This window comes from Neofelis nebulosa, chromosome 3 (genome assembly GCF_028018385.1).
Source record: "Neofelis nebulosa isolate mNeoNeb1 chromosome 3, mNeoNeb1.pri, whole genome shotgun sequence".
NCBI classification, from domain to species: Eukaryota; Metazoa; Chordata; class Mammalia; order Carnivora; family Felidae; genus Neofelis; species Neofelis nebulosa.
The window spans coordinates 70,277,660-70,290,911 of record NC_080784.1 but is presented as its reverse complement, the minus strand read 5'-3'; the positions used below and the strand labels follow the sequence as shown (position 1 = coordinate 70,290,911).

The following is a 13,252-nucleotide window of genomic DNA, read 5'->3' as shown; positions in this document are numbered from 1 at the left end:
ATAGGTTTTTGTTGTTGTTGTTGTTTTGTCTTGTTTTGTTTTGTTTTGTTTTGTTTAATCCCTGCAGACAAGAGGAGCCAACATTCTGCAGGGCACTTCCACATGTCCAAGGGTGCACGTGTGAGCCAGTGTGTGCACATGGGCACACGCACACACTGTGAGGGGCAGTGATGGAGGAGGGGAGTGTGGGTTAGCACTGGATCCTATATTCTAAGTGGCTACACAGTCCTCAGAAAAGGAAATGAATGAGATTTGCCACATCCGTTCCTAGGACTGTAGAATCATTTGTTGTTGTTGTTTTAAATCTTCTTTATTTAGCCCACACGACTAGCTTGTCTACTTTGTTCTGTTTCCATCGTGTGCCAAGAGGGTGGCAATAGCTGTTTAGCTTGTAGACTGAAGTTTGAAAGAGTCTGGAAATCTCTAAAATAAAGAGATGTGGGAGGTATTATTTCCTTGCTATGAACAAAGAATTTATGTAACCCAGTTGCTATCAGCCTTTATTCACTAATCTTCCCTTAACTTTAGATAGCTTTGTTTACATAAGTTTTGAATACTTAGATTCTTGATTACCCTGTCATCCACGCCATAATTCATTGGGCTGGAAAGCATATTTTGTTCTTATATAATCATTTGCAGAATGATATGAGGCACACTGATTCAAATTATACAAATGTTCCCATCCTTTTATTTTGTTAATTGTGGGCTTTTAAATTACTTGTAAAAATCAATGGTAGTGAGCCAAGATCAGCCAGCTTCTGATCTTCTTCTGACTAAGGGCAAGTTAAACCTTACGGAGGAGTAGAATTGGAGCATGTGCGAGCTTCCAGGAGCAGAACATGTAACAGGTCTATCACCCTAGACCCTACTGCGTTTCCCAGTCACATGGACCACCTGTATCATGGACTCTTGGTGTGTTTGTTTAACATGCAGAGCCCCAGAAAATCTCAGAAGTTTGGGTATTCTGCATTCTTAAAAGTCTCCATAAGTGGTTCTTAGGCATATTACATTTTGACAATCAGTGCCCTAGATTTGGGATTGTGGTTAGCTCAGAGTCCCTCAGGGATACCTTAGTATTACTGGTGGTAGAATACGACAAAGAACCCAGAAACTGGATTTGACTCACTTTTCATGACACACTGTGTCTCTTTTTCCTTCAGTAGCCACCTCCCTCCCCTAATTTTGCATGTGTAAGTTTTGATCATTGTTTAGTACACTTGGGAGGGACTACACTAGATGTTCTGGCCACTTGGGGTTCCTAGCTCTGCCCTCAGGTCCCCCAATCTCCACTCCCAAGGCAATTCATTTGACTGTCAAGAATGAGGCTTAGAAGTAAATTGGGTCTCCCTTTCCTGCACCAGAAGATTTCCTGAGGCTGTCCCAGGTCCTCTGCAGACAGAGACACTCAGTCCTGATCACACTCTGCTTGGAAATGAAGTAGTAGGACTCCTCGTAATGTCTGACTAGTTCAACACTTAATACAGAACAGGAGCAATCAGTCTGCTCATTTCTTCCCCTTAAATGATCGCTTGTGATCCCTTTTGATGAACAGACCACAGGAAAACCCATTTTGGCAGAAGTTGTCCTTGAAACTTCCTTATGTTGGAGTCACTTGCTCAAAATTTTATGTACTCAATTGTGTCTAGTTGAGATGTGAGAAATTCAAGTGCCAGGGATTGAGTCTTCCATCCCTGACCTTGGGCCCTCTCCTTCAATTCTACCCCTCCTGCAATTGTGTAGTTTTTCAGAAATTATTTCTTTTATTTTAGAAAGTGGCTGCCCCAAATAAATGATTTGGCCAAATAAATGATTTAAGGTCTCTTTCAGTACTGTTATTCTTAAAGGCATGGATCATCTTCTATCTGCCTCAGAGTTTCCCCTAGAGTGTATTTTTCTAAAAGATGATGTCTGTGGTCAAAGGCGCCTTTTAATTGGCGCTTGGAAAGGTCCTACCTTTTCGGAGATAATTGCTGGCAACTGGGGTTAGCAAGACAGTGAGGCACTTTATCCTTTATCACTTGCTGTGAATGAAATGGACTAGGATTGTACACAGCAGGTGTCAGGGTAAAGTGCTTCCTTGCCGGATTTCAGCATGCATTACCCCTCCTCTTGCAGGAGAGGGAGGAAGGAAAGAGAAGTGGACTCCAGCTACACAGTCAAAGCGGGTTGCCTGTAGGAAAAGACGATCCACCCAGTGCACCCTAAGGAGATCTTTCTACCCTTTCTGACTGTACAGAATGACATATAGTTTTCACCAACCAAGATTACATAAAATAATGAGGTTTCTATGTAGTATTCCAAAATTTGCCATTCCACCACCACATCTTTTTTTTTATATATATAATTTTTTTTAACGTTTGTTATTGACAGAGCGTGAACGGGGGAGGGGCAGAGAGAGAGGGAGACAGAATCTGAAACAGGCTCCAGGCTCTGAGCTGTCAGCACAGAGCCCGACCTCACAAACCATGAGATCATGACCTGAGCTGAAGTTGGACGCTTAACCGACTGAGCCACCCAGGCGCCCCCACCATAACCTCTTTTTAATGGCACTCGTCTCCTTTAGTATGATTTAGACCAGATCTGTAAGAAAATCCAAAAGGCAAACAGTCGGCAGGTTAAAAAATATATTTTGTGAGAGCTCTAATTATTAGTGTCATAAATAACTTCATCTTCTGGGCATGGTAGCAAGCAGTTTTGTTACATTGCTAGTGATCTGTATCCGTGGACAGTCGTAACACATATAGGAGCTTACCACATGCTAGGCACTGTTCTAAGTACTCCATGTGCATTAACTCACTTAAAACTCTCAGCAACCCCACAGAGTAGATATTATTATTGCCCTCTTACAGATGGTATCACTGAGGCACAGAGTGGTAAATACATGGTCCAGAGTACCACAGTAAGTAAGTGGTAGAGCCAGAAAAGTTTAGATCCGTGTTACTCAAAGTGTGGTCCCTGGCCCAGCAGCATGGGCCTCACCTGAGAGCTGGGTAGAAATGCCCAGCCCAGAGCTTTGCAGTTTCACAAGACTCTCCAGGTGATTCATATGTAACGTTTTAAAACCACCGACTTAGATAATCTTAAATTATTTCTCTTTATACCCATCACAAATCTGCTTATGGCTTCAGACTTTGGGAAATAGAGTGTACTTGGCTGGCTTCTTAAGACAAAATGAGATTTTAGAGGGATTCTCGTGTCGTCTCCCCAGTCCCTCCCTCCTCTACTCATCTTCTCAAGAAAAAGATAGCTTTTTTTTTTAATAGCTTCTTAAGAAAAAAAAGTTTAAAAAGTTAATTGAATTCATGTTATATAAAGGCCACTTTCATTCCACTAAATCATCCTAACAAGCCTTTGGAAATAGGTACAATTATCCTTAAAGTTAGGTTAAGAAAAAAAAGCCACGATGATGCCTCAGTTTGCTAGTCTTTGCCTCTTGAAGCAAGAGGTTCATGTGTATCCATTTCCTAGTAGGTAGCATGGTGCCCAGCTTACAGTGAACAATCAGCTAAGCTTTAACAGAAACATCCATTTTTTTCAAACCCTGACCCAACAACAAAAAACTTTTCTTGCTTCATCCTGAGCATTCATCCCTGATTTAAAGAAATGATATTATGGGGCGCCTGGGTGGCTCAGTCAGTTAAGTGTCCGACTTTGGCTCAGGTCATGATCTCACGGCCCATGATTTCAAGCCCCACATCAGGCTCTGTGCTGACAACTAGGAGCCTGGAGCCTGCTTCAGATTCTGTGTCTCCCTCTCTCTCTGCCCCTCCCCTCCTCACACTCCGTCTCTGTCTCTCTGTCTCAAAAATAAATACACATTAAAAAAAAATTTTTTTTAATGATATTAATATAACCTACAAGGGATCAACTTTGGAAAATTAAATGAAAGCCTAGAAAGGCAAATAAATCCTACTCCTTCCCATTTGGGTTCATATAATAAAAGTGTTTATTGTTCTTCAAAACAACCCAAAATAACAAACAAACAAACAAACAAAAAACAGAATATGAGGCAAAGCTTGTCCTGCTTTTCAAAGTGAAAGCAGTAACTGATGTTTTGGATTTCTTTGTTTTTATTTTTGTTTTTGTTTTCTCACAAATTACATCAGTGACGATTTAGATGACCAGCAAGTTAGGATTGATTTGGAACTGCTGTCCCTTAGAGATAAATTTCGATTCAGGCAAATCATACATTGTGTCTACAGAATAAAACGCAGATTAGCCAACCGAATGTGTCAGTACCGTTAAAATGTATAAGCTTTTGTCATGAATTAGTTTTCAAAAACGTAAAATATTTGCTTCATGAATTATAGTGATGAGCCATCAGGTGAATTTGCTGTAGGACAATTTTATTCTCTCTTCAAGTAGGAAACCAGTGGCAGTTCAGTGTGAAGAGTCATTTTCTATTTTTAAAGTAATTGAATTTGAGACAACTATTAGTGTGACAGTTTCCCACGGCAAAAAATGAGATGAATAAATGGGTCTGAAACCCAGGCTAATGGAGCAGTGCTTTTCAAAATTACAGACACATTTATGTACTTCTACCACTTATAGTTTCGTTCATCATATTGCGTTTTGGCCATTTCCTTGAGAGTATTTCCAATTCTAATATATTTCTAACAGAACTCCCATGCTGTGATCATTCCTTTATATGGTAGGATTCTACAATATTCCTGATTTACAGGAGCAGATTTTCTAGTAGGCATATGATATCTGACTAAATACATCAATTTTTTATTCAGTCAGTAATCGGGATATAATGCACATAAATATGCCATATAAATAGGGGGCAAGTGAACACTTCTATTCTTCTGATCAAGGCTGTGTGACCTTAAGCAACTCGCTTAGCTCTCTGAACCTCAGTATTTCCATCTGAAAAATGATAGGTTAAATTAGATCATTTTTTATGCTGCCTTTTTAATTTAATAACCCATATTAATTATCCCATCTATCTCTTTAATTTGGACCAAGTGGGAATTCATGAAAAAGTTTGAATGAAAGAATGTATTTCTTTTCTTTTCTTTTTTTAAATTTTAATTCCAGTATAGTTAACACACAGTGTTAATAATATTATTTCAGGTGCACGATATAGTGATTCAACAATTCTATACGTTACTCAGTGCTCATTGTGATAAATGAACTCGTAATCCCCATCACCTATTTCACCCAGCCCCCACCCACCTCCCCTCTGGTAACCATCTGTTTGTTCTCCATAGTTAAGAATCTGTTTCTTGGTTACTGGAGGGGATATGGGAGGGGGGGATGGGCTAAATGGGTAAGGAGCATTAAGGAATCTACTCCTGAAATCACTGTTGCACTATATGCTAACTGATTTGGATATAAATTTAAAGAATAAAATTAGAAAGAAAGAAGAAAGAAAGAAAGAAAGAAAGAAAGAAAGAAAGAAAGAAAGAGAGAAAGAAAGAAAGAAAGAAAGAAAGAAAGAAAGAGAAAGAAAGAAAGAAAGAAAGAAAGAAAGAAAGAAAGAAAGAAAGAAAGAAATTCTTGCTTTGTCTCCTGTTTTATTTCTTAAATTCCACATATGAGTGAAATCATATGATATTTATTTTTCTCTGACTGACTTATTTTTTTTAACGTTTTATTTATTTTTGAGACAGGGAGAGACAGAGCATGAACAGGGGAGGGTCAGAGAGAGGGAGACACAGAATCTGAAATAGGCTCCAGGCTCTGAGCTGTCAGCACGGAGCCTGACACGGGGTTTGAACTCAAGGACCGCGAGATCATGATCTGAGCCACCCAGGCGCCCCTCTGACTGACTTATTTTACTTAGCATTATATACTCTCTCGATCCATCTATGATGTTGCAAATGGCAAGATTTCATTCTTTTTTATGGCTGAGTAATATCGCTGTGTGTGTGTGGGGGGGGGGGGTGTGTACCACATCTTCTTTATCCATTCATTTATTGATGGACATTGGGCTGCTTCCATAATTTGGCTATTGTAAATAATGCTGCAATAAACATAGGGGCACATATGTCATCTTAAACTAGTGTTTTCATATTCTTTGAGCAAATTGTATCGTGATGACTGGATCATAGGGTAGTTCCATTTAAAATTTTTGAGGAACCCCCATACTATTTTCCACAATGGCTGCACTGGTTTGCATTCCCACCAACAGTGCACAAGGGTTCCTTTTTCTCCACATCCTCACCAACACTTCTTGTTTCTTATGTTTCTTGTGATTTTAGCCATTCTGAAAGATATGACGTGATAGCTCATTGTACTTTTGATTTGCATTTCAACATGAGTGATGTTGAGCATCTTTTCATGTGTCTGTTGGCCATCTGTATGTCTTCTTTGGAGAAATGTCTGTTCATGTCTTCTGCCCACTTTTAAATAAATAATGATGAAGATGATGATGTTGATGATGATGATCACGATTTTGGTGTTGAGTTGTATATGTTCTTTATGTATTTTGGATATTAACCTTTTTTTTTGGATATGTCCTTTGCAAATATCTTCTCTGATTCAGTACACTTTTCTTTTCTTCTTCTTCTTCTTCTTCTTCTTCTTCTTCTTCTTCTTTTGAGAGAAGGAGAGAGGGTGCAAGTGAGCAAGGGGCAAAGAGAGAGAGATTCCTATGAGGGGGAGAGAGAAAGAGAAAGAGAGAGAAGCAGGGCTCACCTGAAGCAGGGCTTGTGTTTTACCTGAAGTGGGGCTCATGTTCATCCGATGTGGGACTCAAACTCATGAACCCATGAACCATGAGATCATGACCTGACTTGAAGTCAGATGCTTAATGACTGAGCCACCCAGGCACCCTCAGTAGGTTTTCTTTTAGTTTTGTTGATTGTTTCCTTTGTGCAGAAGTTTTTTACTTTCATATAGTTCCAACAGTTTATTTTTGCTTTTGTTTCTTTTGCCTCAGGAGACATAGCTAGAAAAATGTTGCTATGTCTGATGTCAGAAAGATTATTGCCTGTGTCTCTTCTATGATTTTTATGGTCTCATGTCCTTAATCCATTTTGTGTATGGTATAAGAAAGTGGCCCAGTTTCCTTATTTTGCATGGACCTATCCAATTTTCCCAACACCATTTGTTGAAGAGACTGTCCTTTTACCATTGCTCATTATTGCCTCCTTTATCAAAGATGATTTGACTATATAATCACGGGTTTAGTTCTGGGCTCTCTATTCTGTTCCATTCATCTATGTGTCTATTTTTATGCCAGTACCATACTGTTTTGATTGCTACAGCTTTGTAGTATACCTTGAAATCTAGGATTTTGATACATCCAGTTTTGTTCTGCATTTTCAAGATTGCTTTGGCTATTCAGTGTCTTTTGTGTCCATACACATTTTAAGATTATTTGTTCTAGTTCTATGAAAAAATGTTGTTGGTATTTTGGTAGAGATTGTATCAAATCTATAGCTTTCTTTGGATATGGACAGTTTAGCAATATTTGTTCTTCCAGTCCACAAGCATGGATTATCTTTCCATTTGTTTGTGTTGTCTTCAATTTAAAGAATGTATTTTTAAATAAATGTAATTAAATTTTAAAACCTCATAGGACCTAGAACCGGGCAACCTGTTATTTTGTAAACAGATGTTTTAAAGATATATAACCATGCTCTAAAATATTTTTAAAATCTCTTCATAATTTTGTTTGTGAATTAGTTTTCATATAAGATCTCTGTAATGCAAAAATCACACCTTTACAAATCTCCTCACTATGTCTTAGAACTTAACAAATTGCTAATGAATCCTTTTTTTTTAAAACATTTTGTTAAATGTTTATTTATTTTTGAGAGAAAGAGACAGAGCATGGGGGGAGAGGGACAGAGAAAGCCGGAGACACAGAATCGGAAGCAGGCTCCAGGCTCTGAGCTGTCAGCACAGAGCCCGATGCGGGGCTCAAACTCACGAACCGTGAATCATGACCCGAGCTGAATCGGACATTCAACTGACTGAGCCACCCAGGCACCCCTGCTAGTGAATCCTTTATGGTAGAAAAAGCTCACAAACAAAATGTCTTAAAAGTATAAGTAATTAATTTGCCCTATCAGATTAAACTCACAGTTATCAAAAACATATGGATTATTGAAAGTAGAACATTGTTTGACTTTGGGGGGATTGACTGGGAAAGATCATTAAGCAACTTTTTAGGGTGATGAAAATGTTGGCTATCTTGATGTAAGAAGTAAATACATAGGCACAGTGTTCACTTCATGAAATGTTATCAAGCTGAATACTGGATTAGTGTACTTTCTGGAGTATGTGTTACTACAAAACAAAATTCAATGGAGCAAATGTTAAAGATCTTATTGGCTTTGCTCAGTGATTCATGAATTGTCTGGAACCAGGCTAGCAGATGGAAAGGAGCTCCAGGAGCTGTGCAAAACAAGAAGACTGTTATAGGCACGAAGCAAGAACAAGGAAATTATACTAGGCAAAAAGCGGATTGGTTATTACAGGGTTACTTTCCTTTAGGGGATTGCAGGCATCTATCAGGCAGATTATCTAACTAGTGCTGATCAGGCTAGCCTCATAGGCTGGTGTAAGTAAGACCCATTTCTGAGAGAGCCTATGCTGTTTGAGCCAAGTCTCAGTTTGGTAAGGTGAGGCTTAGCATGAGTAACTCCATTTTGAGCCTGTTTTGTTTTTAACAGTTACATGTCAACCTTTTTTTAAAGTTTAAAAGCTGAACTCACTGACATTTTTTTCAAAGAGATTCTCTATCCCTTTATTAAATGCAAACTAAATACATTCTAAATCCACCTATAATGTAGGAGGTAATTTATGCTAATTATGATATTTAAAAAGAAAAGAAATGAACAAGAAAAACAAAAAATGTATGGTTTAGTTTGTGGGGTGCAGTGTAATATAATTTTCCTCCTTTTCTACATCTTTTACATTATTTCTTAAGGCTTTGGAATTAAATTTGTGTTTCCTTTTAATACCACATTATGCTATGATGGGTATTTACATTATACAAATAGGATAACAGCATAACCTATAATATTAAACATAGTAACAGATTATAAGCTTCTAGAAGAAAAAGAACATCTTATCCATGTTCATTTTTGTAAACTCCAAAGTTCCTGGGCAAGTTTTTATTTTTATTTACTTATTTTTTTTTTAAGATTTTATTTTTAAGCAATCTCCACACCCCACATGGGGCTAGAACTCATAACCCCAAGATCAAGAGTCACAACCTCCACAAACCAAACCAGCCAGGAGCCCCAAATTATTTATTTTATTTGTTAATTTTTTTTAGTAATCTCTGTGCCCAACATGGGGCTCAAACTCATGACCCTTAGATCAAGAGTTCCAAATGCTTCTTTTTCTGACTAAGCCAGCCAGGCACCCCTCCTGGACAAGTTTTTAAGATTGAATAGGGATTCAGTTTACATTTGTTAAATTTAATTTCAGAGCATTATGCTAAAAATTTAGTTTTGGGACACCTGGATGGCTCAGTCAGTTCAGTGCCTGACTCTCAATTTTGGCTCAGGTCATGATCTCATGGACTGTGAGATGGAACCCCATGTCTGGCTCTGTGCTGTCAGCACACTGAAGCCTGCTTGGGATGCTCTCTCTCCCTTTCTCTCTGCCCCACCCTTGCTTGTGCGTGTGGTCTCTCTCCCTCTAAATATTAAACTTAAAACTTAATTTGCCAAGTATGGATTTGCCAAAAATCCGTATGTTTTTGATAACTTTGAAAACTTAAAAAAATTAGTTTCAAAAATATATTTTGAAAGACAAATATTAAAATTTGATAGAAATATAAAAGTTGATGGAGTGGTCAAATTAGGTAACCAGTCAAAGTACACTAAGTAAATACACACTGAATCATCTTGTAGAATAATGGAGTCTTCCTTTATCTCTCACCTGCTAATTCCATTCTTTGTAAATATACCACAAGAAAATAACAGAAAGAGAAAAATAATTTATGCAAAAGTATTCATGCAGCTTTATTATAACAGTGAAAATCTGGAAATTAAATATAAAATACAGGAAAATGTGAAGTTAATTATTCTATATCAATATACTGAAATCTCTCGAAGATGACAACTTGGAACTATGTAAATACATGACACTAAGTATACACTGACATAAATTAGAAGAAATTTTAAGTTATCAGTGAAGAAAAACAGTTGCAAGTGACAGAAAACCTAACCCAAACTGGCTTAAGGAAAAGAGGAAATTTATTGGCTGATGTTCAATGAAAAGCTTAAGAAACAGAAAAATCACCTCAAAACAAATCATTGATCTAACTGAAAACACGTAAGGGTAACATTTTTAGAAAAAAAAAAAAAAGAGAGAAGAAAAATCTAGGTGATCTTGGGTTTGGTGAAGAGTTTTTAGATACAACATCAGAAGTGTAATCCATGAGGGGGCGCCTGGGTGGCTTAGTCAGTTTAGTGTCTGACTTCAGCTCAGGTCATGATCTTGTGGTTCGTGAGTTCAAGCCCCGCGTGGAGCTCTGTGCTGACAGCTCAGAGCCTGGAGCCTGCTTCGAATTCTGTGTCTCCCTCTCTCTCTGCACCTTCCCCATTCACACTCTGTTTCTCTTTCTCTCTCAAAAATAAACATTAAAAAACCCCCAAAAATTCCTCTATATGAAAAAGACTGTGCTAAGAAAATGAAAAGACAAGTCACAGATTGGGAAGAAGACATTTGCGCATTTGCAAAACACTTATCTGATAGAAGACTTGTATCCAAAATATATACAGAACTTTAAAACTCAACGATAAGAAAACAAAACACCCAATTACAAAATAGGCCAACATGAACAGACATCTCACCAAGGAAGATATACAGATGGCAAACAAGTCCATAAACATTAGTCATTAAGGAATTTTGAATGAAAACAGCAATGAGATGTAACTACATACCTATTAGAATGGCTTAAAGTAAAACACAAAACAAAACAAATAAACAAAACCAAATGCTAGCAGGGATGCCACAGCAACAGGCATGCTCACCCATTGCTGGTGGAAATGCAAACGACACAGCTGCCTGGGAAGACAGTTGGGCAGTTTCTTACAAAGCTACCCACAGACTTACCATACGACTCAGCAATCATATTCCTAGGTATTTACCAGACTGATTTGAAAACATAGCCACACTTGGGCCAGCACACAAATGTTTGTAGAGACTTTTTTTCAGAGTTGCTAATAACTGAAAGCAACTGAGGTGTCCTTCAATAGATGAATAGGTAAATGATGAGATACCCATATGATGGAATATTTCTAAAAATAAATGAACCATCAAGCCATGAAAAGTCATGAAGGAAGCTTAACGCGTATTGGCAAGTGAAAGAAGCCAATCTGACAAGGCTAGATGCTGTATGATTCCAGCTCTATGACATTCAGGAAAAGGCAAAACTATAGACACAGTGAAAAGATCAATGGTTGCTAGGAGCTCGGGGAGAGCAAATGAAGAAATGAAGAGGTGACGTTCAAGTGATTGTTAGAGGGGTCAAACTATTCTGTATGGTACTCTCATGGTGGGTACATGGCCTTATGAATTTGTCAATAGACTTTACAGCACAAAGAGCAAATTTTGATGCATACAAATTTTTTTAAAAAAATAATTTAAGAAGTAGGGGGGTTCCAGGAAGGAATTCAGACTGTGACAAGAGAGTCTAACTGAAGGGGATGGGGGGAAAAGATGTTCACCTAAGTAACTTTGGAAGTGACTAGAGTGTTTAAGTCTAAAGGCAAGAGGTACTGAGAGGAGGCATTGTACTCTAGTTGATAAAGTTTGTTCTCATGGGGTACAGGTTTCCAGTGCTGATACTTGTATACATGTATACTGGAATCGTACATGGACAGCAAATAGGTGGGGCCAGCTTTCCCATGATTCAAGTGGAACTTCATAGATAGGCAAGGGGAGAAGCTTATAAAATATGCTCATGACTTCAAATTATGAAGGAAATAAGACGAAATTTAGTTTATTTCTTGCAGACTTATCACAATTAGTCATACAGTATTCTATTTAATTACATGTTATTGTAATTCCACACAGAAACACCATTCAAATCATTTAAAGCAAGTTGAAGGAAAATGTAAGCCAACAATTGTTCTGGGGTTTAATGTGCATTTTGCCAAAATGCTTATTAACCAAATACGTCAAACTTCTAAAAACACAAAAAGGTTAAATCAGTAATAATTAAAATTTGATCAAACATATACTTTTTGTTAACATCAAAGTAGTTCCCATTAAAGAAACATAAACTTTATGATATAAAAATGTTCCTTTGTGAAAGTTAGCTTAGATATAGTGAAAACTGGGATGTCGCCGATCTGTTGATGGCTGCATGGTGTTGATGCCCACACTGTGTGCGTAAGAGTAGCAGTATTGTATAAAATAAACATATGTGATTATTCCATTCTTCCATCCATTACGTGAGTATCATATCTGAGCATCATAGAGGTGAGGGATAAAGAAAGTGTAGATTTCCTTGTGAAAGCATACACAAAAACTCTTTACCTGTAACAATCATCCGTTTTCCCACTGTGGAAGATACTGGGTCTCGAAATGATACAGACGCCATGGCTCAGGTGTTAGCCCCAGAAAGAGTCAAAGACTCTGCAGTCTCTGTTCTCCCTGTCTCTGCCACGACCTGGGTGGTTGTTAAGGACTCTTTATAACAGGGAGATATGGTGTTCCTTCTAAAAAAGTTCTGTATTCCAGTATCCAAGGAGAGATGGATACCGTTGTAACATTCCCAGAAACTGTAGCTAATAATATATTTTTTAAATCTGTCAGTATCAAGTCAGAACAGACCTGTTCAGGTACTAGATCTAGAATAGACTTATGTCACAGATAACCTGGCAGGCTCAATCAAGACTTCATTCAATATTTCCCGAAGAATGTCCTGCAGAGGGGTGTTATTGCAAACAAAACAATAGGCAAAAACCACAAATCATGATTAAACGTATTTCAGAAACACTGGCTAGATAAATTACAATATAAAATTATATTAATGAATGAACAATGATATCTGTATCTATGTCTATGTATCTTCCCAGCCCCAATTCCGATACTTACAATATGTGCCTTGGTCATATCAGTGTATTTACGGTTCCCATAACATGTGATGCTCTTTCATTCTTGTGAGTCTTTACACATACAATTCATTCTTCCTATAATGTTCCTATGCAAATATTTCTTGTCATCTGAGAGCCAGAAGCCACCTGTCCTCTCCCAGGAGGATGCCTGCAGACATAGCTGAGTATTTTCTCCTTCATGACCCTTAAACTTCTATAGCGTATTGCTTATACCTGTC

At 37.9% G+C, this 13,252-nt stretch overlaps 1 protein-coding gene across 5 annotated transcripts in view; it reads right to left on the bottom strand.

The window, feature by feature from the left end:
* The window catches only part of SPMIP2 (sperm microtubule inner protein 2), a 99,174-nt gene extending 86,166 nt beyond the window's left edge, over nt 1-13,008 (bottom strand). The window contains exon 1 of one of the 5 annotated variants that reach the window (XM_058721026.1): nt 12,454-13,008. In XM_058721026.1, the coding sequence (XP_058577009.1) occupies nt 12,454-12,517 (64 nt within the window). In that variant the 5' untranslated portion in view covers nt 12,518-13,008. The remainder of the gene's footprint in view (nt 1-12,453) is intronic. The other 4 variants (XM_058721025.1, XM_058721027.1, XM_058721029.1 and 1 more) reach the window with 4 other exon arrangements.
* Between the last annotated feature and the right edge of the window lie 244 nt (nt 13,009-13,252).